Genomic DNA, 26,247 nt, shown 5'->3' with positions numbered 1-26,247 from the left:
AAATCTGCACAGATTCAGGGGGACATAAGGAGATTTGGCATAAAGAGGGAGAAATAAAGTAGAGACAGTACTGGGCTGGGCAACACCCTGATAGAAATACAAATTGCCCCCTCCCTTGTCAGCAGATGGATCATTTGATGGGTAAAGAGATCATTTGATGGGTAAACCTTTCTAGAATAAAGGTTCCCTTTACCCTTTCTGGGATGCGGGTGGCACTGTGGGTTAAACCACAGAGCCTTGGACTTGCCGATCAGAAGGTCGGCGGTTCGAATCCCTGCAACGGGGTGAGCTCCCGTTGCTCGGTCCCTGCTCCTGCCAACCTAGCAGTTCGAAATCATGTCAAAGTGCAAGCAGATAAATAGGTACCACTCCGGCGGGAAGGTAAACAATGTTTCTATGCGCTGCTCTGGTTCGCCAGAAGTGGCTTTGTCATGTTGGCCACATGACCCGGAAGCTGTACACCGGCTCCCTCGGCCAATAAAGCGAGATGAGCGCCGCAACCCCAGAGTCAGTCACGACTGGACCTAATGGTCAGGGGTCCCTTTACCTTTACCCTTTCTGGAAGTTGACCTTCAATGGATGCCCCCCCCCCCCATCTTTCAGAGCTGAGTACTAGGGCAAAGAAAGGCTGCAGCAATTCCATTTGTTTTCCCAAAGTGGGGCTTTTAGGCCCCACTCGAAAGAGGCTGGAAGGAATCCTTTAATCTGAAAGCAATGCAACATTTGCTTTTGATCCTATGGGCCTTGTAATCTAAGGAACCAACGAGCCAACAAACGACTATGAAGGCAGGACTTACTTCTGGGTAGGCCTCATTGTAGAGCTTGCAAATCAGGTTCACCATGACACAAAGAGCCCCAGGACACACAATTTCCCCGTCCTCAGCATCTAACCTGAAGAGAAAAGACATGGAGAGAGTTAACGTAACTCTAGAGGCATGGGCAGATAGACATCAGTGTGTAATAAAAGACAACAGTTTAGAACATAAGGATATCCTTGCTGGGTCAAATAGGAGTCCACCTACTCCAGGATTTTTCTATAGCCAGTCTAGAAGTTCACAAGCAGAGCAGGAACATGACCATAATACAGTGGTACCTCAGGTTACACACGCTTCAGGTTACAGACTCTGCTAACCCAGAAATAGTACCTCGGGTTAAGAAATTTGCTTCAGGATAAGAAAAGAAATCGTGCTCCGGCAGCGTGGCAGCAGCAGGAGGCCCCATTAGCTAAAGTGGTGCTTCAGGTTAAGAACAGTTTCAGGTTAAGAATGGACCTCCGGAACGAATTAAGTACTTAACCCGAGGTACCACTGTACACTGCTTCATATTCCCTGGTACTAAGACATATGTAAGATCCATTTAGCTACTATAGTTTTCAGTTTGCTGGACAGCTCAGTTTTTGATACTGCAATCAGAAATACACAATGATCCTACCTATGCTTACCAAACATGCATGGAATTGAACTGCTAGTCAATTCCAAATTTGCACTTAATCCGAATTTTGCAATGCAGTTCTCCAATAAACCAACGTTTAGAAAAATGCATATAATAGATTAAAATGTGCATAAAAATGAATATACCACTGAAAACAACATACAAACATGTGTTATATCAGCTGAAACTGCTTGTGAAAATTGCCTACCCAAATGTGCTTATTGGGAGAAAGTTGCACAAAAATATCGAAGAATTTCCACAAGGATTGTTTTTTTAAAGAAAGAAAGTTTACAAAATGCTGTAGAAATGTGAAGAACCCAATTTAAGTTGGCAGGAAAATGAGAAACTGGGAGGACCTAAGTTGACAGATCCTTCCACGGTGGAATCGGTCCGCTTCCATTCTGTGACAATATGTTCACCCATAAATTCATTTTGCTCCATTTCCACATTAATCTGCAATGTTTTGATCCACATACATGCACACCACATTTAAATAAGTATCTAAATATGTATTTATAAATGTGTTTTTCTCTCAAAATATGTGTTTTTATATTCCCTCAAAATATGAGCAGAGAAGTGGACAATTTGGAAACTACAAAAACCTATGGATGATTAAGTGACAATCAACACATTAGTCCGTGAGATGTGGATCAGGTCCATTCACATCCAAAATCACACAGATCAAATTCCTCAAGCATCTGTAATCCACAATCACATCTCTTAGGATCAAATATAACCTGGACAAAACATACGGAACACACACAAACTAATTTCAGAAGTTGGTAGATTTCTAGCTTAAATGGCAAATGCCCAACCCTTACAGGCGGCCATAAAATGCAATAGGTGGCAGAAGAAATCAAAAACATCTCACAGGTTCACAATTAAAAAAACACGCACAAACCAACCACCTGAGACAGAAGGAACGGCGGGGGAAGGCTGAACTAGCATCGGGAGAGAAGCAAAAAGTAAAAGCTATACATCAGTGCAGGAACAGGAAATAAGTCAAATAGGAAATTAAGGAATTAATGCATGAGAGAAAGGTTGTACTGACAATATAATTTCTTATAGTGGGATAAACAGATGAGAACTGGACCATAAAGAAGGCTGATCGCCGAAGAATTGATGCTTTTGAATTATGGTGCTGGAGGAGACTCTTGAGAGTCCCATGGACTGTAAGAAGATCAAACCTATCCATTCTGAAGGAAATCAGCCCTGAGTGCTCACTGGAAGGACAGATCCTGAAGCTGAGGCTCCAATACTTTGGCCACCTCATGAGAAGAGAAGACTCCCTGGAAAAGACCCTGATGTTGGGAAAGATGGAGGGCACAAGGAGAAGGGGACGACAGAGTATAAGATGGTTGGACAGTGTTCTCGAAGTTACCAGCATGAGTTTGACCAAACTGCGGGAGGCAGTGGAAGACAGAAGTGCCTGGCGTGCTCTGGTCCAGGGGGTCACGAAGAGTCAGGCACGACTAAATGACTAAACAACAACAGACAACTGTTTGTTAGAAGTTGTGTGAACCTAGTGCAAAATCGTAGAGGAAACCAGGGAAGGAAAACATATAAAACATGAAGAAAGCAGAACTGAAAACAGAGATAAGATGCTGAGAAACAGGAAGACTAGTGAATAAAATGTTGCAGTTGTCAATGCAGGACAGAACGTAGGTCGGAATAAGAGATTTAACAGAGCCAGCAGATTTAAAGGGACATATTTTTTTTCTAATGTTACAGAAAGAGAACTGACGGAAGAGCAGAAATATGAGTGAAAAGGGAATGAGAAACAAAGATAATGCCCAATCTCTGAACTTGTTGAGAGGCAAAAGAAAAGCTTTAAGGTGAAACATAATAAATCTTGCAAGAAGATCAAACCTATGGCTCTGTTTTCGAACATTTCGGCTCCCGAACACCAAAAAACCAGAAGTAAATGCTCTGGTTTTCGAATGTTTTTCGGAACCCTTAAGTCTGGCATGGCTTCCGTTTGAGTGCAAGAAGTTCTTGCAACCAATCAGAAGCCACACCTCGGTTGTCAAACATTTCAGAAGTTGAACGGTCTTCCGGAACTGATTATGTTCGACAACCGGGGTTTGACTGTACCTTTTAATTCTCTGTTCATTTGTATTTTGTATTTGTAAAACCAGTAAAAACTATTCTCTCTCTCTCTCTCTCTCTCTCTCTCTCTCTCTCTCACACACACACACACACACACACACGTGTGTGTGTTTACCTTGTGGACTTCTGAACATTTATTTTATATTTTATATTATTTTTTAAATTACAGTGGTACCTCCAATAGGCGTCCTATTGGGAAGACCCAGTTTTCTGAGTGCATGTTCTGGAAGTTGGGCAATAGGGGCAGTACAGGATTCCTTTTGGTGTACCGACCTCCCCGCTGCGCCAAGGATTCCCTGCCCGAGCTGCTTCAGGTCGTGGCGGATGTTCTCCTGGAGACACCTAACCTGGTCGTCCCAGGGGATTTTAACATCCATGCCGACACGACCTTACAAGGGGCCGCTCGGGACTTCGTGGAAAGCATGGCCTCCATGGGGCTGTCCCTGAATAAGTCTGGCCCAACCCATAGCCGTGGACATGCCTTGGACCTGGTGTTTACCTCTATGGATGTTGGTGATATGACACTAAGTAAAAGCGAAACGAAAGAAGTGCCATGGTCAGATCACTTCCTGGTGCAACTGGACTTCTCTGCAACCCATCCCCTCTGCAGGGAGGTGGGACCAATTCGGATGGTCCGCCCCCGCCACTTAATGGATCCAAATGGTTTCCAGAGAGTGGTAGGGGATGCTTTATCCCATGTTGATGGCCTTTCAGCTGATTCCCTGGTGGCCCGCTGGAATGTGGAGTTAACCAGGGCTATTGACTGTTTGGCTCCGAAGCGCCCTCTCCGATTGCATGGAGCCCGGACAGCCCCGTGGTTTTCCACGGATCTGAGGGCAATGAAACAATCGTTGAGACGGCTAGAGCGCCGGTGGCGGATAACTCATTCCGAATCTGACCGGACACAGGTTAGAGCTCAACGTCGAGCCTACCAAGTGGCGATAGCGACGGCGAAGAAGAATTTCTTCACCGCCTCTATTGCATCTGCAGAAAACAGCAGCAGGAGACTTTTTCAGGTGGTTCACAATTTAGCGGAACCACCTGCAACATCGGGGCCCAGTACGGGCCACATGTTCTCCTGCAATGATTTTGCAAAGTTTTTTGCAGATAAAATCGCTCAGATTCGGGAAGAAGTAGACTCCACCGTGGGAGCAGGGCCGGGGCGGGAGAGTGCTAGAGTTCTGTCTAGTCAAGTTGAGTGGGATCAATTCCAATCTGTTACCTCCGAGGATGTGGACAGGCTGCTTGGACGAGTGAAACCAACCACCTGTCTCCTGGATCCTTGCCCATCCTGGCTTATAAAAGCTAGCCGGGAAGGACTGGGCGATGGGCTTCGTGGGGTGGTGAATGCTTCCCTCCGTGAGGGAGCCTTCCCAGACCCGCTGAAAGAGGCGGTTATTAAACCGCTTCTTAAAAAACCATCTTTAGATGCGGCCACGATGGCCAACTATCGCCCAGTCTCAAATCTTCCATTCCTGGGCAAGGTGATTGAGCGAGCGGTTGCCGAACAACTCCAGGCACGCCTGGAAGAAGCGGACCATTTGGATCCCTTCCAGTCGGGATTCAGGCCTCATCATGGGACTGAAACTGCCTTGGTCGCACTGGTTGATGATCTCCGGCGGGCTGGACCGTCTTGAGGGGCTGGGAGCTGGGGGCACTGTTATACAGTGGTTCCGCTCCTTCCTCCTGGGCCGTGTTCAGAAAGTGGTGGTGGGGGATGAGTGTTCAGACCCCTGGGCTCTCACTTGTGGGGTGCCTCAGGGTTCTGTCCTCTCCCCCATGCTTTTCAACATCTACATGCGGCCGCTGGGAGAGATCATCAGGAGGTTTGGGCTGGGTGTTCATCAGTATGCGGATGATACCCAGCTCTACCTCTCTTTTAAATCAGAACCAGTGAAGGCGGTGAAGGTCCTGTGTGAGTGTCTGGAGGCGGTTGGAGGATGGATGGCGGCTAACAGATTGAGGTTGAATCCTGACAAGACAGAAGTACTGTTTTTGGGGGACAGGAGGCAGGCAGGTGTGGAGGATTCCCTGGTCCTGAATGGGGTAACTGTGCCCCTGAAGGACCAGGTGCGCAGCCTGGGAGTCATTTTGGACTCACAGCTGTCCATGGAGGCACAGGTCAAATCTGTGTCCGGGGCAGCTGTTTACCAGCTCCATCTGGTACGTAGGCTGAGACCCTATCTGCCTGCGGACTGTCTCGCCAGAGTGGTGCATGCTCTGGTTATCTCCCGCTTGGACTACTGCAATGCACTCTACGTGGGGCTACCTTTGAAGGTGACTCGGAAACTACAACTAATCCAGAATGCGGCAGCTAGACTGGTGACTGGGAGCGGCCGCCGAGACCATATAACACCGGTCTTGAAAGACCTGCATTGGCTCCCAGTACGTTTCCGAGCACAATTCAAAGTGTTGGTGCTGACCTTTAAAGCCCTAAACGGCCTCGGTCCAGTATACCTGAAGGAGCGTCTCCACCCCCATCAGTCTGCCCGGACGCTGAGGTCCAGCGCCGAGGGCCTTCTGGCGGTTCCCTCATTGCGAGAAGCAAAGCTACAGGGAACCAGGCAGAGGGCCTTCTCGGTAGTGGCGCCCACCCTGTGGAACGCCCTTCCAGCAGATGTCAAAGCGATAAACAACTGCCTGACATTTAGGAGACATCTTAAGGCAGCCCTTAAGGGAAGTTTTTAACGTGTGATATTTTATTGTATTTTTGGTTTTTATGGAAGCCGCCCAGAGTGGCTGGGGAGGCCCAGCCAGATGGGCGGGGTATAAATAATAAATTATTATTATTATTATTATTATTATTATTATTATTATTATTATTATTACCTCGGGTTAAGAACTTAATTCGTTCTGGAAGTCTGTTCTTAACCTGAAACTGTTCTTAATCTGAAGCACCATTTTAGCTAATGGGGCCTCCTGCTGCCACCACGCGATTTCTGTTCTCATCCTGAAGCAAACTTCTTAACCCAAGGTAATATTTCTGGGTTAGCGGAGTCTGTAACCTGAAGCGTATGTAACCTGAGGTACCACTGTATATTTTATGTTTTATGAGACCTTAGAATTCTTATAAGTAACAAAAATACCCCTTCCTGGATCTTGAAACAGCTCCACTGCTGTCCAATCAAAGCAAAATGCCACACATTCCCAAGCTACATCAACCTTTCTTCACGATGTTCAGGCTGGTTCAAAAAATGGCGGCCGGGAAACCAAGCTCTCAATTCTCCTAAACAGTCCTGTGGCTGACACAGGATAGGGAGAGGAAAGAGCGTTCATTCTGCCCCTCTACAAATGCTTGAGAGTTTGCACTTGTCAATTAACAAATCATTTTTTAAAAGCAAGCAGTCCCCAATTTTTGGAAACGCATGGATGGTGGCAAAATGCCAACCAGAATAGGCATCTGTTTCAAAGATGCTCCATGACAAATGATGACAGGACTGTGCTTTACAAAGGTCGAGCCCTAAATACTGAATACTAGTAATTAAACTGTTCGTAAACGCTTTTTCACTGTGTGAACATCAGTTTACAAAGCAGCTACTAGAGTAGTACAGAACACACATACTGCCCTCCAGTGCCACAAGAATCTTACTTCACTCTCAGCCAGCTGCTTCCTCGCAGATTGCCCTGCAACAAAAATTAAGATTGCCGTTTCTAAATATTATTAAAGTTAATTGCTGTTTGCTTGAACTTGGCAGGTCAAAACTGGCACTTTCATAACTGTCACCAGTGTCACCCAACTGCCTAATGACCACACCAGAGATAAATACAAGCCTCACATTTTTAATGTGTGAACCTGGGGGGGGGCACACACATTCTACTATGCTAGAAGGGATGTGGGTGGCACTGTGGGTTAAACCGCAGAGCCTAGGGCTTGCCGATCAGAAGGTCGGCAGTTCGAATCCCTGCGACAGGGTGAGCTCCCGTTGCTCAGTCCCTGCTCCTGCCAACTTAGCAGTTCGAAAGCACATCAAAGTGCAAGTAGATAAATAGGTACTGCTCTGGTGGGAAGGTAAACGGCGTTTCCATGCGCTGCTCTGGTTTGCCAGAAGCAGCTTTGTCATGCTGGCCACATGACCCGGAAGCTGTACGCCGGTTCCCTTGGCCAATAAAGCAAGATAAAGTGCCACAACCCCAGAGTCATCCGCGACCTAATGGTCAGGGGTTCCTTTACCTCTGACTTTGCTAGAACTTATTTCCAAATTCTCATTGCTCAGGAGGTTGGTTGGGAGGAATGATATCACTGAGAACCAGGGCTTTTTCTTTCTTCAGCTGGAACTCACAGGAACTTGGGTCCGGAGCACCTCTTGGGGGTGCTCCATTGCCATCGTAAGAGTACAAGGGAAACGTTCGTGGTGAGTTCCAGCACCTCTTTTTTCTAGAAAAACACCACTGCCGCAAACATGCCCAAATTTTGTGTTCTTGTTCAGATTCTGCCTTGGTTGCAGGCCCACTGGGCTCCAGCACATTCTGCAGCAGAAAGAGAACATCGCCTGCACCCACGAATGCCAACTCTTTCCCGACAGCCTCATTCCTCATATGCTTCTCATAAAACAAACACTTTGGTCGTGGTAGAGGTCTGCCTTAGCAGAAATTGATGGCCCATCCACGGGCACAAAGCCCTCTTACAGACCTTTCCCCATCGAAAGAAGCCTGAGTGTGGGTGATAAGGTTATTCTCATTATTACTTTTATATTATATTTTATATTTGTTTATGGCCTGCCTTTTTCACTAACAATGATTCAAGATGGCTGGCTTACAGATAAAATAGGAACAGATAAAAACACCGAGTGGGTGGGGAGTATTTCTCTCATGGAAGTACTGTAAATAGGTTTTCTATGTTGCGTAACACACAAAAGTCCACCCTACTGGATCCACCATGTGGTTGACACAACAAATAAGGTGAGACAGATCACATGGTTATTTCTCACTGGATTGTTGCCATTCTTCCCAGAAAGGCAACATGTGGGAAGGAAAGACCCACGTGACTTTCCATGTGGTTGTTTCACGCACACAAACGCCCAATTAACATGGGATGCAGCTCCCATGGCAACGCACAAAATTATGAGCAGGACCAAATTCTGGCCATCCCCAGTTCTGTGGTAAAGCTACAAATTTCAGGGGTAAGAAACTTTTCTGGATGTGCCCATATCAAAGCAATAAGTTAAAAATAACTGATAAATCAATTAAATAGGAGCCAATGAAGATACATTTTCCATTGGCGAGGCTGCAAGTTGAGGTCCCATAAAATTGATTATGCTAGAATTTCTCGCTTAGTTCACAACTTCCTGGTGCAGCAACAGACTCTTCAAATGCCTCTGTTTCCCAGGGATATCCCTGATTTAGAGATTTAGGTTCCTGATTTGATCCCAGAATGTCCCTATTTTCATCGGAGAAATGTCAGAGGGTATGGTAGGATGCCCATATTTTCTTTGGAGTTATCCAACCCCCTTATGGTCTTAAGTTATTGGCTACTTTTAAAATGAGGCTGCATTTTAAATTGCACTTTAACTTGTATTTTAAATTGGGTTCCCCCCCCCTATTATGTTTTTACTGTGATTTTATTGGTGTTAGACACCCTGAGCCTGGGGAGGGCAGGGTATAAATTATTATTATTATTATTATTATTATTATTATTATTATTATTACTATTCTCCCATTTTGGACATGTAGAGATTGCCGCACAGGACTGTTCCAGGGCTCATTCGCGTTTACATAATTTTGCTTATGCACACTGTCAGGGAACTGACATTGGAGCGAGAGGCAAAGGGGAGGCTCCCAGATGATGCTGGCGAAGGACCCAGCAGTGGGGGGAGAAACAGCTCAGTAGAGGGGGAAGCCAATCAGCGCAACACCGGGGATAAAGGGAGGCAGACGGGGGAAGTGGAGAGAGGGCTCAGGGACTCTTCACTGGACATCAGCGAGGAGAGCCCAGGTCCTCCGCTACCCATGCCTTCCCTGCGCAGAAGACTCCCACGCAGTGAGAGGAGGAGGAGACTGGGTGTCAAACAACTTTTATGTTGGAAGAGGTTCAAGAAACGCCCACTGACGGATTCTGCCAGTGACTGAGGCAGCCACCATGAGAAGGGGCTGTGCAGTCAGAAAGGTTTAACAAGGCAAATTAACCGAGAAAGGCACCAGTTTACTCACGAGTAACTCATACCCATTACACACACAATAGTCAGGAACATAACCCCAGCCTAAGGTGAGATCTACCTGCAACGATCTGGGTAGGCCTGACTCTGGTTAAGGCAGGTTTCCATATGGACGGCTCATTCTTGATTCCTCGCTGCTCTTTGGCGTGAGGCCTCTGAAGAAACGGCTTCTTTGAGGAGGAAGTGGGAATACTGAGGAGTCGAAGGAGGAAGCCGTAGCAGGATGTTTGGCAACTGCACATAATAATGGGAACCTCACAAAAAAAGAAGTATTGGTGGCATTTGAAACTACGGAGATCTGAGGGGGAGGCTGTCAGTTACAAGCATCATGTCATCGTGGCCCTCCAGCACACTGTCACGCTATTGTAGGTTCGCATCCAGCCGCACAGCATAATTCTATATGCTGCATAGGACCAGAATCGATCAAATTTGGATTACTAGTGGTATGGCTCCAAAGGTTAAGAAGGTGGAAATCTGCCCAAAAACTTGCTCCGACCATAATGCCGTGAGGATGGAGATGAAACTTACAACAACTGGTCAATTCAGATGGAGAATGAATGACACCCTCTTTCGAGATAAGGAGATCCTTATGAAGGCCCAAAAAACCCTAAAAGACTATTTTGAAATAAATTTGAGGACCGACGTGGAAAAAAGAGTGATCTGGGACGCAAGTAAAGCAGTGATGAGAGGCTTCTTGATTCAACAAAATTCAATAAAGAGAAAAAAACAAAATGAGAAAAAAGAAAAGATTTTGGAAAAGATAAAGGAAGGAGAGAAAAAATTAAGAACAAAACCAAAGTCCCAGGAGATTCTAAGAGAGATCAAGTTATATCAAACACAATATATGGAATGGACGAACCAAGAGATTGAATGGAAGATAAAACAAATGAAACAAAAGACATTTGAATCAGCAAATAAATGTGGCAAACTTCTGGCATGGCAATTGAAGAAAAGGCAGAAATTGAATACGGTTACAAGCCTAGAAGTGGATGGAAAGAATATATCTAAACCTAATGAAATTAGAAACTGTTTTTTGAGTTATTTTAAAAAGCTATATACTCAAGGTTCGCAAAATGAAGAAGATATAGACAAATTCCTTGATAAATATGGATTACAAAAAATCTCTCATCAAAGTAAGATGGATCTGAACCAGAGAATATCAGAACAAGAGATAGAGGCCGCCATTCAGAACATGCAATTGGGCAAATCTCCAGGACCAGATGGACTGACTTCTAGATATTACAAATCGTTGAAGGAATGGTTGACTCAACCATTAAAAGAAGTTTGTAATGAGATCCTTGAGGGAAAGAAGGCACCTGAATCGTGGAAAGAAGCATATATTTCACTCATACCAAAGACAGAGACTGAAAAGACTCAACTGAAGAACTACCGCCCAATATCACTACTTAATGTGGATTATAAAATTTTTGCAGACATTTTGGCAAAAAGATTTAAAAGAGTGTTGATGGAAAGGATTCATAAGAACCAAGCAGGCTTTCTCCCTAAAAGACACCTGGCAGACAATGTAAGGAATGTAATAGATATTTTGGAAAAGCTAGAGGTGAATATAAACACTAAAGCAGTATTGATCTTTGTGGACGCGGAGAAAGCCTTTGATAATATTTCTTGGAGCTTTATGATGAAGAACCTTCATGGGATGGGGGTAGGCCAAGGTTTTGAGAATGGTATGGCTGCAGTATATTCTGAACAAAAGGCTAAATTGATTGTAAACAACGTAGTAACTGAGGAGCTTAAGATAGAAAAAGGAACACGACAGGGGTGCCCAATTTCCCCATTACTTTTTATTTCAGTTCTGGAGGTGTTGCTGAATATGATAAGGAATGACCAGCAGGTTAAAGGAGTGCAGGTCGGAGCTAAACATTACAAGTTAAGAGCGTTTGCAGATGACTTAGTTTTGACTTTACAAGAGCCAATCACTAGTACGAAAAAGGTTTTAGAAATAATACAACAGTTTGGCCAGGTAGCTGGATTTAAGTTGAATAAACAAAAAACCAAAGTTTTAGGAAAAAACTTAACAGATATGGAAAAGGAGAAATTTCAAGAAGAGACAGGGCTGACAGTGGTTAAGAAGGTCAAATACTTAGGGGTTTATTTGACATCTAAAAATGTGAACTTGTATAAGGACAATTATGAAAAATGTTGGTCAGAAATCAAAAAAGATCTAGAAATATGGTCAAATTTGAAATTGTCAATGTTAGGCCGAATTGCGGTGATTAAAATGAATGTATTGCCTAGAATGCTATTTTTGTTTCAGACCTTGCAGATTCTTGACAAGATGGAATGTTTCAAGAGGTGGCAGAAAGATATTTCGAAATTTGTCTGGCAGGGCAAAAAGCCCAGAATTAAATTTAAAATATTGACAGATGCAAAAGAAAGAGGGGGTTTTGCCCTGCCGGACTTAAAATTGTACTATGAGGCAGCAGCTTTTTGCTGGCTGAAAGAATGGATGCTCCTCGAGAATACGGACATTTTGGATCTGGAGGGTTTTAACAATGCTTTTGGTTGGCATGCATATTTATGGTATGACAAAGCTAACAGCGCTTTTAAAAATCATATTGTTAGGAAAGCACTATATAATGTTTGGACAAGATATAAAGATTTGTTGGAAAACAAAACCCCTAGATGGGTGTCACCAGTGGAGGCTAAAGCAGTGAAGAAACTCAATATGGAGGTCGGATGGCCGAAGTATTGGGAAATTTTGGAACAGGATGGAGATAAGCTTAAACTACAAAGCCAGGAGAAATTGAAACATAAAGTACAAAATTGGTTTCAATACCGTCAAATAATGGAGTTTTTTAAACAGGATAGGAAAATTGGCTTCCAGGTGGAAAAATCAAAACTAGAAACTGAGTTATTAGAACCCAATACTAAGATTTTATCTAGAATGTATAACTTGTTGCTGAAATGGAATACACAGAACGAAACAGTCAAATCGGTTATGATCAAGTGGGCACAGGACGTTGGACACAATATCATGTCAGCTGACTGGGAATGGTTATGGAACACCGGTATTAAATTCACGGCATGTAATGCATTAAAGGAAAATATTATGAAAATGGTTTATAGGTGGTACATGACCCCAGTCAAACTGGCAAAAATTTACCATTTGCCCGATAATAAATGTTGGAAATGTAGAGAGACTGAAGGTACCTTTTATCACCTCTGGTGGACGTGCCCGAAGATTAAGGCTTTCTGGGAAATGATCTATAATGAAATGAAAAAGGTACTTAAATGTACTTTTCCTAAAAAGCCAGAGGCCTTTCTCTTGGGCATTGTCGGCCAATTGGTGTCCAAAGGGGATAGAACTTTTTTTATGTATGCCACAACAGCAGCAAGAATACTTATCGCGAAGTATTGGAAGATACAAGATCTACCCACTTTGGAAGAATGGCAGATGAAAGTGATGGACTATATGACATCGGCTGAGATGACAGGCAGAATCCGCGACCAACGAAAGGAGACGGTGGAAGAAGAATGGAGAAAATTTAAAAGCTACCTTAAGGACTATTATAAACTCAATGAATGTTAAAGTGTTGTGGTTTTCAGAGACAAAGGGATACAGTGGTATAAGGTCAGAATATAGAGAAGACTAAGATGACAGAGGTTGGAAGTAACAATTGGGAGTTGCTAAAAATTATGGACATTGGGATGCAGAAAGGGGGGGGGGAGGGGAAGTCCAAGAAAAGAGGTTTATGAAAATATGGTATGAAACTATACGTGTATGTTTGTCTTTTTAAGTGTTTGTTTGTTATTTAAAAACTTTGTAAAACCAATAAAAATTTTATAAAAAAAAAAAAAGGAAGCCCAGTCAGACGTTCGGCTTCCAAAAATAGTTTGCAAACCGGAACAGTCACTTCCGGGTTTGAGACGTTCAGGAGCCAAAACGTTCGGGAACTAAGCTGTTTGACTTCCAAGGTACGACTGTATATGGTAGTAACAGTCATTTATGAACAAACTTCCCAAACATTTTTCTGATAGTGTATTGGCTAACAATTAAGTTACTGTCCCTTTCCTCTAGTTGGGCTGAAAAATTCTGAATAATGGTACGGGTTGAGCTGTTAATAATAAATCCTTAAAATTCAAAAAAAAAATAATTCTATATGCTGCATAATTCTGCAGAAGAGTATACAGTGGTACCTTGGGTTACATACGCTTCAGGTTACATACGCTTCAGGTTACAGACTCCGCTAACTCAGAAATAGTACCTCGGATTAAGAACTTTGCTTGATGAGAACAGAAATCGCGCAGCGGCGGCAGGCTCCATTAGCTAAAGTGGTACCTCAGGTTAAGAACAGTTTCAGGTTAAGAACGGACCTCCGGAATGAATTACGGTAAGCACGTAACCAGAGGTACCAGTGTACTGTGCTTTGGGTTGCATCCACAACAGGCCTCCTCTTGTGTAACAGGACTTCCACATGTACCTCCAAAATCTGCTCCAGAGGGTTGGTGGACACTTTGGAACAGATGTTGGGGGCACGCTGAGAGAGGAACACATTATACTGGGCATACCATTCTCAAAACATCTATGAACAACATACAGTGGTACCTCGGGTTACAAACGCTTCAGGTTACAGACTCCACTAACCCAGAAATAGTACCTCGGGTTAAGAACTTTGATTCAGGATGAGAACAGAAATTGCACAGTTGCGGTGCGGCGGCAGCAGGAGACCCCATTAGCTAAAGTGGTACCCAGGTTAAGAACAGTTTCAGGTTAAGAACGGACCTCCAGAACGAATTAAGTTCTTAACCCGAGGTACCACTGTGCTATGTTATATGGCCCTCAGAATTTTCCTTGTTAAAAAAAGAACAACTTTTTTTGCAAGGCCATTCTCTATATTTCCACAACACTACCAAAATATACAGCAGCTGTATAAAAAATAGGCTGCCAAGCTGCAATCTTCTGCGCATGTCTGATTTTAAAGCACAAAATAGGCCCGTGGGCATAAATGCTAAACCTTCCTTCAGCCCATCACTTCATACCAAGAAAGGTCCCACTTCCAATTGCTGTCCTCCTAGCTGTGCTCTAAACCAAGTTAGAGGCAGTTTTGTTCCTGTCATGTTATACGGCGTTTGAGCTTTTATCCTGTGTCAACATGCACAGAAGCGGGCTGCCAGTTAATTACTGCACATGGAGATGGACAACTCGGTCGCTGTCAGTTTCCCTCAGATTCTTACTTTTCCAATCTTAAATTCAGTTTGCCACAGTCCTCGTGAAAATCCACCAGCACTTCCATTCACAGTTCTCCTGACATGCACGGTTTTTGTATGCAATTTCTCACAATGTACACATTTTTCAAGCAATTTCCCCTATTATATTTTGTGTTCTTTTTCCACAAACATACACATTTTTATGCACACTTTTCCCTTTAAAAAAAATAAACAAAGAAACACCTTTTAGTACACATTATTTGCCTGAAGAGCTTTGTTATGAAATCCAGAGTAGTACAAACCACGAAGGATCCATGTATTTCAATTCACATATTGTTTCATGGAAGCTGGATAAAATGTCTCCCCCTTCACTTACTGTATGAAAAGAATGCTGTAAAAATATAATAACAGAAGCATCTTTAGACATTTTTTTAGTACTTATAGTAGTCAAAAACTTACCTGTCTTTGAATTCTGGCTGTAGGTCTACAGTTGCTCTATTTTCACCTGAATGCTCAAAGTTGTCGTCAGTTTCTTCTGGTTTATTTTCTTTTACATCTTGAGGGTCTTGATCTACACCTAGTTTCATCTCCACCAAGTAGCTCTTGAGTTCGAAGGGGTTCCTCTTGGCCATGTTGTCAAGGAAACTGAGTATAATTATGCAGCTTTTAAGCCAGGTAGGAAAGGACTCGGGTGAGGAAACAGCTGCATTTGAAAATTCAGCAAACGACCGTGTTGCGTGGAGCTGTACTGGAATCTGTCCCCACTTCTGTCCTGAGAAGCAGCCTAGCAAGCCAAGGTCCTCCGCCATCTTGTCAAAGAGCCCCTTCTTTTGGAAAAAATCACGGTTGACAGTGTCCGAATAGATAGCAGCCGCTATTGCTTGGAGAATATGCAGTACAAGCTCCATTATGTGGCTAGGACCAAACGGGGCCCACAAGCTTGAGGGCGGATCCTGCAACGCGCCTTCCATGTCAGCCAGCAGAGAGAGCAGCCCATTAAAACCGCTGCTGGTTCTGAAGGCTGAACGGCCCTTGGGATTAGCCAGTGTCCTCAGGAGAGACTTTGGAATTGGAGAATGAGAAAGGAAGAAAGTACTTAGTCATCACTTCATTTGCTCTGTAAACTTTAAATATTGAATAATTGAAATACTTTATTGTCACTTGTACAACTTGTATACAGTGAAATTACACGAGCACCCCCACTCAGCCCTCTTAGTCTTAATTCCCCTCGTTTACTGACGCACACCCACCAAACCCGAAAGTCAGTTGCCCTGTTGTTATCTTTTCATTCAGCAGCCTGACAGCCCACGGATAGAAGCTGTTCTTTACCCTGTTGGTGCGACTAATCATGCTTCTATATCTTCTGCCTGAGGGCACGAGATCAAGAATCATCTTGATGTGTGAATCATCCCTGATAATTTTCCTCACTCTCCTGAGGCAACCTTCTTCTGCTATTTCATCCAGCGGATTCACGGGACAGCCCATAATATCTTGTGTGGTATTCACCACCCTCTGTAGGCACTTCCTATCAGATGATGTCAAACCAGCGTCCCACACCGTGATGCAGTATGAAAGGACACTTTCTATTGTGGACCGGTAGAAGGAGATCATCAAATGTTGATTGACATTGTTCTTCCGCAAGACTCTGAGGAGATGGAGTCTCTGTTGGGCTTTCTTAACCACCTGGTTGTATTTATTTTCCAAGCAAGGTCTTCACTGAGATAAACTCCTAGGAATTTAAAGGAGTGATTTGGGCCTAGGGCACACCTTCGGGGTGTACCCAAATGCAAATGGGGCTCCCTCGACTGAATGATCCTTCATTTAAAACACAACAACAACATGCCATCCAACATTCCTCCAATGAAAATAGGGATGTCCCATTCCATAATAATAGTAATTTTATTATTTGTACCCCACCCAACTGACTGGGTTGCCCCAGCCACTCTGGGCAGCTTCCAACATATATGAAAATATATTAAAACATTAAACTTTAAAAAAAAAATTCCCACTACAGGGCTGCCTTCAGATGTCTTCTAAAGGTTGTAAAGTTACTTATGTCCTTGGCTTGTGGTTCGCATAATTCCATACCCTCTAACGTTTCTCTGGTGAAAATAGGGACATTCTAAGGAAAAGCAGGAAATTCCGGGATCAAATCAGAAACCGGGAGGGCTTCAGTAAATCCAGGACTGCCCCTGGAGCCCTTGCCTTCTTCCACCTGGCCTGGGGTGGGGCTTGACAGGCTTCACAAGGACTGCGGCGGCTGTTTAGCACCGAGGGCTCCTCTTTTAAATTGTTTTTAATTTTTATCTCTGTTTTTTTAAATGAGACCATCTTGGCTGTGAGCCCTGGAAGACCTGCACCCTGCCTTACTGGTCCTTTCCCATCTGGCCTGGGAGAGTGGAGTGCTGACTGACTCCAGCTACGAAAACAGAGACCGCTGAACAGATTGTTGAGCTGGAGTATTACCGGTATTTACAGGGGGTTGAGAGAGCTGTTGCCATTATCGATATTATTGTTGTATCTTTAGTTTTAGATCTTTTGATTTATGTGAAAGTTGTTTCCATTAGGTTGTGTGCTTTTTATGCATTTTATTTATTGTTTATGTCTTCTGTTATGTTTGTAATTATGTAAATCTTGTCATGCTGTAAGTCTCCTTGAGCATGGTTTCAACTATGGAAAGGCGGCATACAAATAAATGATGATGACTGAAAATAGGGACACTTGGAGGATCTGCAACAAACCTCAACACATAGCAAGATAGAATGCCACAGAGAGCGGTTTTAGCCTTGGCTTTGTGGAATTTGCTCTGTGGAAGGCGTGTTTCTGTGTGTTGGACTCCCACCCTACAATCTGAACTGGCATATCCCAGACAGAGGTTTGCCAGCTCTGTAAGAAGTAAACCTTTGTGACAAGGGCTTTACGATGTCAACCTGCACAAAAGAAATACCTGGCCCATCATGTCTCTGGTTGAGGCAACAGATATTTCAGAGGTAGGGCTTAGAAACTCGAACTGTCCAGAATAAGGCGCTTGTAACAAAGCTTTATCTCTATCGAGAAAAAGAAATGAGATTTGCCTGGCATGACTTGTTTTTGAGAAACCCATGCTGGGTCTTAGTAATGACAGCAGAGGCAGCCAGTTCCGCGCAACGTTGTGGGGAGCTCGTTGTGTGCGCATGACGTCACATGTGTGACACACACGTGTGATGTCCCACACCTTGGGAGCAGGCCGCAAGGCCCAGGGAAGCCTGGTGGGGTCCATGTCTGCTGTGGGGAGGCCTGGAGACCATCCCCACATCCTTTTTTGGGGGGTGCTGTCCTCAGCCCCATAGAGTTGGTACCTATTATTCAGAGCATCCTTTTCTAAGTGCTCACAGACCAACATTCCCATCACAACATACAAATTCTCTTTCTCTCTTCCTCTTAACCCATCAAATGGGTGAGAAGGGGGCTTGCCAGAAACACAGGAGGAGGACTTTATTACTGTCATTCAGTTTTGCATGCTAATGTATCATACTAGGCTCCTGAACAGAGCATAAATCTAATCAGTTGGACTTCAAAGTATCAGGATAGCTCTGACACATATCTAGAAAGGTCAGGAGTAACTCCATTTCTTCTCGCTCTAACTCTGTTATAGTTTAATTGTCTGTCCTTCTGGCTTGAATCTATAAAAGGTTTGCCTGCAGTGGAACCCTCTAACTCATTTACAGCTAACAGAATTTATTTTCACATTGCATTATTCGTTATTCCTCATAATTGCCTACCTCATGCCACTCTGGAATACTGTAGAGCTAATCACATTTGAGCTTGGGGTTTAACAGCTAAATATATATTAGCAAATCAATCTGAATTTGTGCATAATGTAATCACTGTCCCAAGGGCTGTATATAACAAATTCATTTTCTTACATTATGTATTAACACAGTTATAATTTGTCAGAATTAGGCACCAACGCTGCGTTGCTTCTCACTGGATCAGGTAATGCAACAAACTCAGTCTTAAAAAGATTGTTGGATCAACTGTGGTAAGTTTATTCTCTTCAGTGGATGGAAGGCATCTTTGAGTGGGTTGCAGTACTCTTTCATTCTAGAAGGTAGGGTTATAGTAAGAAATGTTTGTCTAAACCTTTCTGGGGGGCAGGAGACTGTGGGATGTGAAACACAAAAGCAGTCAAGTACAACATTCCTAGAGTGTACATGTTTACACATAGGGAGGGATGTTTGTCCAGCCAGCAGGTAAACATCCTGTTTCCCTCTGGGCTGGTACAGGCTTCCTCTACATGTGACTAGAGGTGGGTCTGGCCTCACCTGTGCAGGTAATGATAAAAGCGCAGGGCAGGGCAGCCATCTTCCTTCTCTTCCTTCTCTCTTTCACCACATGCATCGAAGAAGCAACATCTACTGAGTGAAAGATGCACTCTTGGCTTCCAGCCAAGAGAGGACAAAGGGATTGTCTTCTTATAAGATAGATTCGAAATGTCTATTGCTTCGTTAAGCCTAAGTCTACCTTCTGGAATTTGATTGTGAACAGAATGTGAGTAAACTCTTTTTATACTTTTGTAAAAGACTGTGTCGTCTCTTCTATTTTATGAGGGAATAAGGGGAAATTACCAGAATAATTATTATAGAGGCTTTAGCGAGCCTGAGCAAATGCAGCCGCTGCAAACTTAAAATAAAGGGGAATGTATTACTCTGCTGAAATTGGAGAACTTGTTAACACAAGTTGGATAAGGATATAATCAGACAATATATCCTCTCCTGCATCCAGGAACCTTCCCACAGAGACCACCCCAGTTGTGGGGTGGGATGAAGAAAATTAGAACACAAGCCGTGTTTTAAAGAATCTGAACAACTAGAAACTTGAAATAACTGCAAAACTATGGAGTCAGAACTGACTTGTCTACATAGCTGATATAGTGTTCCCATCTGGCCTGAAATCCTTCTCACAGATGTGCTGGCAATGATGAATAGGGCCTGCTATGAAGTAGCAATATGCTGATGACACACAGCTCTGTTTCTCCTTTACATCTGCAGGTGTGGCAGCGGATGTTCTGGATCATTGTCTTGACTCGGTAATGGACTGGATGAGAGCCAATGAACTGAAGCTCAATACAGATAAGATGGGAGGCACTGTTAGTGGGTGGCTCCCATGACCAGATGGACGGGAGGTTGCCTGATCTTGCTTCTGGCAAACCAGAGCAGCGTACAGAAACGCTGTTTACCTTCCTGCCGGAGCAGTACCTATTTATCTACTTGCACTTTGACGTGCTTTCGAACTGCTAGGTTGGCAGGAGCAGGAACTGAGCAACGGGAGCTCACCCCATCATGGGGATTCAAACCGCCAACCTTCTGATTGGCAAGCCCTGGGCTCTGTGGTTTAGACCACAGCGCCACCCGCGTCCCCTCTTGATGGGGTAGTTACAATATATAGAGCACAACAGGCTGAATGGCAATGTTTGTAACAAATTTCTTTACTGGCTACTTCCTAACATGTGAATCAAGTCCAGGATGTACACCATATACAATCCTTAAGGTATATAACCTATTTAATTAAATCCAATGAAGATAGTCATACCCCGGGTTACAGACGCTTCAGATAGCATTTTTTCAGGTTGTGGACCACCGAAACCCGGAAGTACCGGAACGGGTTATTTCCGGGTTTCGGCAGTCGCACATGCGCAGAAGCGCGGAATCGCCACCCACACATGCACAGACACACCACTGCAGGTTGTGAACGTGTAACATAATAATGTATTATGAAGGAAGAAATATACAGTGGTACCTCGAGTTAAGTACTTAATTCGTTCCGGAGGTCTGTTCTTAACCTGAAACTGTTCTTAACCTGAAGCACCACTTTAGCTAATGAGGCCTCCCACTGCCGCCGCGCCGCCGGAGCACAATTTCTGTTTTCATCCTGAGGCAAAGTTCTTAACCTGAAGCACTATTTCTGGGTTAGCGGAGTCTGTAACCTGAAGCGTAGGTTAGCGGAGTCTGTAACCTGAAGCATATGTAACCTGAAGCTTATGTAACCCGAGGTACCACTGTATCTGCGTTGGATTTAATTAAATAGGTTATATACCTTAAGGATTGTATATGGTGTACATGATTCGCATGTTAGGAAGTAACCAGTAAAGAAATTTGTTACAAACATTACCATTCAGCCTGTTGTGCTTCTATACAGAGCCGTCTTTCCCATAGGGCTTAGTGGTTCGTTGCGCCAGGGCACAGGCCTCTCAGGGGCACCCCAGTGAAGGGCGGTATACAAAATCAATCAATCAATCAATCAATCAATAATATAGAATTTCCTTAGCATTCAGTGCAGGAGGGGAAAACAAAAGTAGAAAGGATCAAGCCCAGCCATCACGTATTTCTACAGTGGTGCCCCGCAAGACAAATGCCTCGCAAGACGGAAAACTCGCTAGACGAAAGAGTTTTCCGTTTTGGAGGTGCTTCGCAAAATGAATTTCCTATGGGCTTGCTTCGCAAGATGACAATGTCTTGCGAGTTCCTGCTGGGTTTTTCCCCTTCCCCCCCTTTTTCTAAGCCGCTAAGCCGCTTATCAGCTGATCCGATCAGCAGATAAGCCGCTAAAAGCCGCTAAAAGCCGCTAATAGCGCTAATCCACTAATCCGTCAATGGGCTTGCTTCGCAAGACGAAAAAACCGCTAGACAAAGAGAATCACAGAACGGATTCTTTTCGTCTTGCGAGGCACCACTGTACATAAAGAGGGAGGGGAACTAAATAAACAATGAGCATTTCGTATTTATCACCTTAAGTAGATCCAGCTTGAAGTTTAGTTCCCCTTGGGTAGAAGAGCACAAAGCCCCAACAATGATACTCATGTACTCCTCAGGGTTGATAACTGACAGATGCTCCAAGATAGCCAGGGTATCATTTCGGTACAATTCATCGTCTATAAAAATCTTGATATATGGCACCATCCCGTAGTCTCTGAGAACCACTAAAGCAGTAAGTAAACATAGTTAACTGATCCATGACCACACCACATCTTGGATTGCTGCATACCGACATAATTTTGAAGATATGTTAGTTTTAGTACTTATCCTATTGCATAAATTATCCCGGGTCTTCGAGAGGACCAGCTAGCTAGCCGAGAATCACCAAAAACAAATATAAGGATTATAGTGAATAATGTCAGTTCCAACTCTAGAGAAGAGTTAAAGCACTTAGAACAGTGTTTCTCCAGCTGCTTTCAGACTACAATTCTCATCATCCCTGGCCACTAGCTAAAGCTGATAGGAGTTGTAGTCCAAAAACAGCTGGAGACCCAAGTTTGGTAAACAATGGCTTAGAAATTCACTCATGCATGGAAAAAGCATGGAAATAGCAAATTAGTTTTTCCCCCATCTTTACTTTTGTAAGCGTTCTGCAGTATCACACATAGCAATATAGGACAATTCTAACCAAAACTGAAACGGGAGTGAAACTTTGAGATAAGGCTTCATTCGGCTGTCTTATTTTCCCAGTCTGAGAGGGATAATGGTGAAAAAAGGTTATTTATTGAGACAGACTGAATTTTGCAGCTATTGTTAAAGTTGCAAAACAACGAAGCATGGGACAGAGTGAGGGAGAAATTTCTGGAACAGCAATGGGATATCAGCTCCGCCCAAGGCATAATGGATAACAGCCACAACTGGGAAAAGAAGAGACATAACATTTTACAAAGACAGGAAGAAACACCACAGACAGAATAATTGCCACACACATGAGGAACAAGGATATAGTTTGAGTGTCTCACTTGTAGTTCTATAAATCACTTAATGTGTCAACACGCATAGAAGTTGTTAATATTGCAGGGATTATATAAGGGATTATTATTATGACTGGAATGTAATTGAAATTATTGAGATTTTGGAATGCAGAAATAAAGAAAATCATCAATCAATTCTAGCACTTGGGGGACCCCCTAAATTATATAATTCAGTATAAGGATGATTGGTATTAGTAATTGTATTATAGATTGGTATTGTTATAATGAGGCTATTATTAGATTGTAATTGAAAACTAATAAAAATTATTATCCAAAAAAAAAAAAAAGAAACAGGAGGAAAATTGCCAGTTTTTGATTAAATGTCTGAAACCGAAATTAATCCAGCAAAGACAAATTTATCCTTAATCGAACAAGACTAAATAAAAAGCAGAATGACCCTTCTGGAGAGGAAATCCAGAATACCAGTTTGGGTCACTTCTCCATAGTTGAATAAGGGGTCTCTTCTCCAGCCCCTGGGACACATAATCATAAAGAGGGACCAACAGCGCTTCATGGGCTCTTCTTACCTGTGTTCCTAACAGATCCTTCTGTAAGAGCAGCCACCAGCTTCAGTGTCCTATTGGTGAGCTCTCTTTCCTTCGCCTGATCCTGATAGGCTGCTTGGTTTCCACCTGGATAGAAAGAAACCAGACCAATTGCCTCAGCAACAACGCTTCTTATGGAGGAGGGCCATTTCTAAAATCAAACAGGAAAACCAGTTCCCGAAAGGAAACAATGCCATCTCGTGAGGAACTGGTAAGGGCTGTTGAAGCTGAACAGGTGAGCAACAAGCAAGTAGAGGAATGCCACTATCTGACTGAGGTGTAAAGGTACAGGAGCCCTGACAGTTAAGTCCAGTCACGAACGACTCTGGGGTTGCAACGCTCATCTCGCTTTACTGGCCAAGGGAGCTGGCGTTTGTCCGCAGTTTTTCCGGGTCATGTGGCCAGCATGACTAAGCCGCTTCTGGCGAAACCAGAGCAGCGCATGGAAATGCCATTTACCTTCCCCCCAGACCGGTACCTATTTATCTACTTGCACTTTGACGTGCTTTCGAACTGCTAAGTTGGCAGGAGCTGGGACCAAGCAACGGGAGCTCACTCCGTCGTGGGGATTCGAACCGCTGACCTTCCGATTGGCAAGTCCTAGGCTCAGTGGTTTAGACCACACAATGATAAAAAGGACCCCTGACCATTAGGTCCAGCCGTGAATCTGGGATTGCGGCACTCATCTCGCTTTATTGGCCGAGGGAGCCGGCATACAGCTTCCGGGTCATGTGGCCAGCATGACTAAGCCGCTTCTGGCGAACCAGAGCAGCGCACGGAAACGCCGTTTACCTTCCCACCACAGCGGTACCTATTTATCTACTTGCACTCTGACGTGCTTTTGAACTGCTAGGTTGGCAGGAGCAGGGACCGAGCAACGGGAGTTCACCCCGTCGTGGGGATTCGAACCGCTGACCTTCTGATTGGCAAGCCCTAGGCTCTGTGGTTTAACCCACAGCACCACCCGCGTCCCTACACAATGATAAGGGAGCAGGTTCAATGACAAGGCAGGTTCAGAAGAAAGTAGCAGAGCCATGAATGGAGGAAACACTCTGTGGCTACATCAGGCAAACACTAACTTCAGCTGTTGATAGGGATGGTGGGCAAATCTGGCAATTTTGGTTTCTGTTTTTCTCATTTTTCCAGGCTTGAGTCCAGCTATCCACATTTCCACATCCATTTGCATTTTTTTTTAAAGTCCCAATGAAAATTTATCGGCATTCAGGTACAGATTTCTGCTAATGCACACAGAGAATCATAGAATCATAGATTTGGAAGGGACCACAGAGGTCATCTTCTCCAACCTCCTGCGATGCAGAAATCTTTTTGCCGAACATGGGGCTCAAACCCATATTTGTATGCAAATTTCACCTAATATAGATATAGATATCCACAAGACAACATCCTCTAGTGTTTGTTATTTTCACTAATATACACATTCATTAAAAAAAGTAAAGGTAAGGACTCCATGACGGTTAAGTCCAGTCAAAGGCGACAATGAGGGTGTGGTGCTCATCTCGCTTTCAGGCCGAGGGAGCCAGCGTTTGTCCCCAAACAGCTTTCCGGGTCATGTGGCCAGCAGGACTAAACCGCTTCTGGCACAACAGAACACTGTGACGGAAACCAGAGCACACAGAAACGCCATTTACCTTCCCGCCACAACCTATTTATCTACTTGCACTGGTGTGCTTTCGAACTGCCAGGTTGGCAGGATCTGGGACCGAACAACGGGAGCTCACCCCGTCTCAGGGATTCGAACCACCAACCTTCTGATCGGCAAGCCCAAGAGGCTCAGTGGTTTAGAGCACAGAGCCACCAACATCCCAACTACCATTTTGTAGTAGCAGTTACCAGGACATTACCTCGTTCACCTCTACATAGTTACATCCTTATTTCAGACATCGTGATATATAGGTATATCACAGTGTTAAGTTGGTGATATATCATGATATTGAAGACCAGACTTTGCTCAGCCCTAGTGGTGGGGGTGTTAAATCCTGCTCCGTTATAGGCAGGACCCCTTCCTGGTCCCCTCCGTAGTGGGGATTCGAACCACCAACCTTCTGATCAGCAAGCCCAAGAGACCCAGTGGTTTAGACCACAGCGCCACCAGCGTCCATGCTGCCTGGCTGAAACTGCACTACATAGAACAGCCTTTCTCAACCTGTAGGTCCCCAGATGTTGTTAAACTACAACTCCCATCACCCCTAGCTAGCAAGCCCAGAGCTCAGGGATGATGGGAGTTGTAGTCCAACAACATCTGGGGACCCACAGGTTGAGAACCGCTGACATAGAGAGACGTGTGGTTAATGCATTGTACCGTATTTTTTGCTCTATAAGACTCACTTTTTCCCTCCTAAAAAGTAAGGGGAAATGTGTGTGCGTCTTATGGAGCGAATGCAGGCTGCGCAGCTATCCCAGAAGCCAGAACAGCAAGAGGGATTGCTGCTTTCACTGCACAGCGATCCCTCTTGCTGTTCTGGCTTCTGAGATTCAGAATATTTTTTTTTCTTGTTTTCTTCCTCCAAAAACTAAGTGCATCTTGTGGTCTGGTGCATCTTATAGAGCGAAAAATACGGTACCTTTCTTTCTCAATATCTTCGCCTCTTTGCGTAGTTGCGCGAGTAGCATTCCCAAGAACCCTGAGTCTCTGAAGATATCTGTGAAGAGCAGGTCCCTCTTTGTGATGCTGTGGAGGCAGCGCAGAGCAAGTGCAGTGCACAGTGGATCAGGACTCTCCTTGATCAAGCCCTGAACATCCTTTAGGATCTCGTGGGGGATGTACGAGAGATCCAGCACCAAGGACTCCACCAACTGGAAGAACTGTCTCTGGACCACCATGGGCTTGAGGGGGATGATGCCCACAAACTGGGAAATGGGCTGCAGAGACCACTCCAGGAGGAAAAAGTTCATGGGGTTCCAGGTCCAGATATCTTTCAGGGCCAGTAAGATGTGCTGGCAGAGCTCTGCGTTGCTCGATTTCCGAAAAAGGGATTCTAGCACCTGGAAGGCTTTCAGGTTTTTCACCGTATTTCCTGTGGGGGGAAAAACAAGAGCATCAGCAATTTCTCTG

The 26,247-nt window shown here is 44.2% G+C and overlaps 1 protein-coding gene across 2 annotated transcripts in view; it reads right to left on the bottom strand.

The window, feature by feature from the left end:
* The window catches only part of WDFY4 (WDFY family member 4), a 202,852-nt gene that overhangs the window by 153,607 nt on the left and 22,998 nt on the right, over positions 1-26,247 (bottom strand). Inside the window, exons 9-13 of one of the 2 annotated variants that reach the window (XM_082222996.1) lie at positions 25,757-26,209; positions 23,157-23,261; positions 21,629-21,819; positions 15,321-15,922; positions 798-891 (exon numbers count right to left, since the gene is read on the bottom strand). In XM_082222996.1, the coding sequence (XP_082079122.1) occupies positions 798-891; positions 15,321-15,922; positions 21,629-21,819; positions 23,157-23,261; positions 25,757-26,209 (1,445 nt within the window). Of the gene's footprint in view, positions 1-797; positions 892-15,320; positions 15,923-19,753; positions 19,792-21,628; positions 21,820-23,156; positions 23,262-25,756; positions 26,210-26,247 lie in introns of those variants that run through there. The other variant, XM_082222997.1, reaches the window with a different exon arrangement.

The sequence above is a fragment of the Podarcis vaucheri genome (genome assembly GCF_965113315.1).
Source record: "Podarcis vaucheri genome assembly, chromosome: 5".
NCBI lineage: Eukaryota > Metazoa > Chordata > Lepidosauria > Squamata > Lacertidae > Podarcis > Podarcis vaucheri.
The sequence above is the reverse complement of the archived record's forward strand: the minus strand, read 5'-3'. Positions and strand labels throughout refer to the sequence as shown.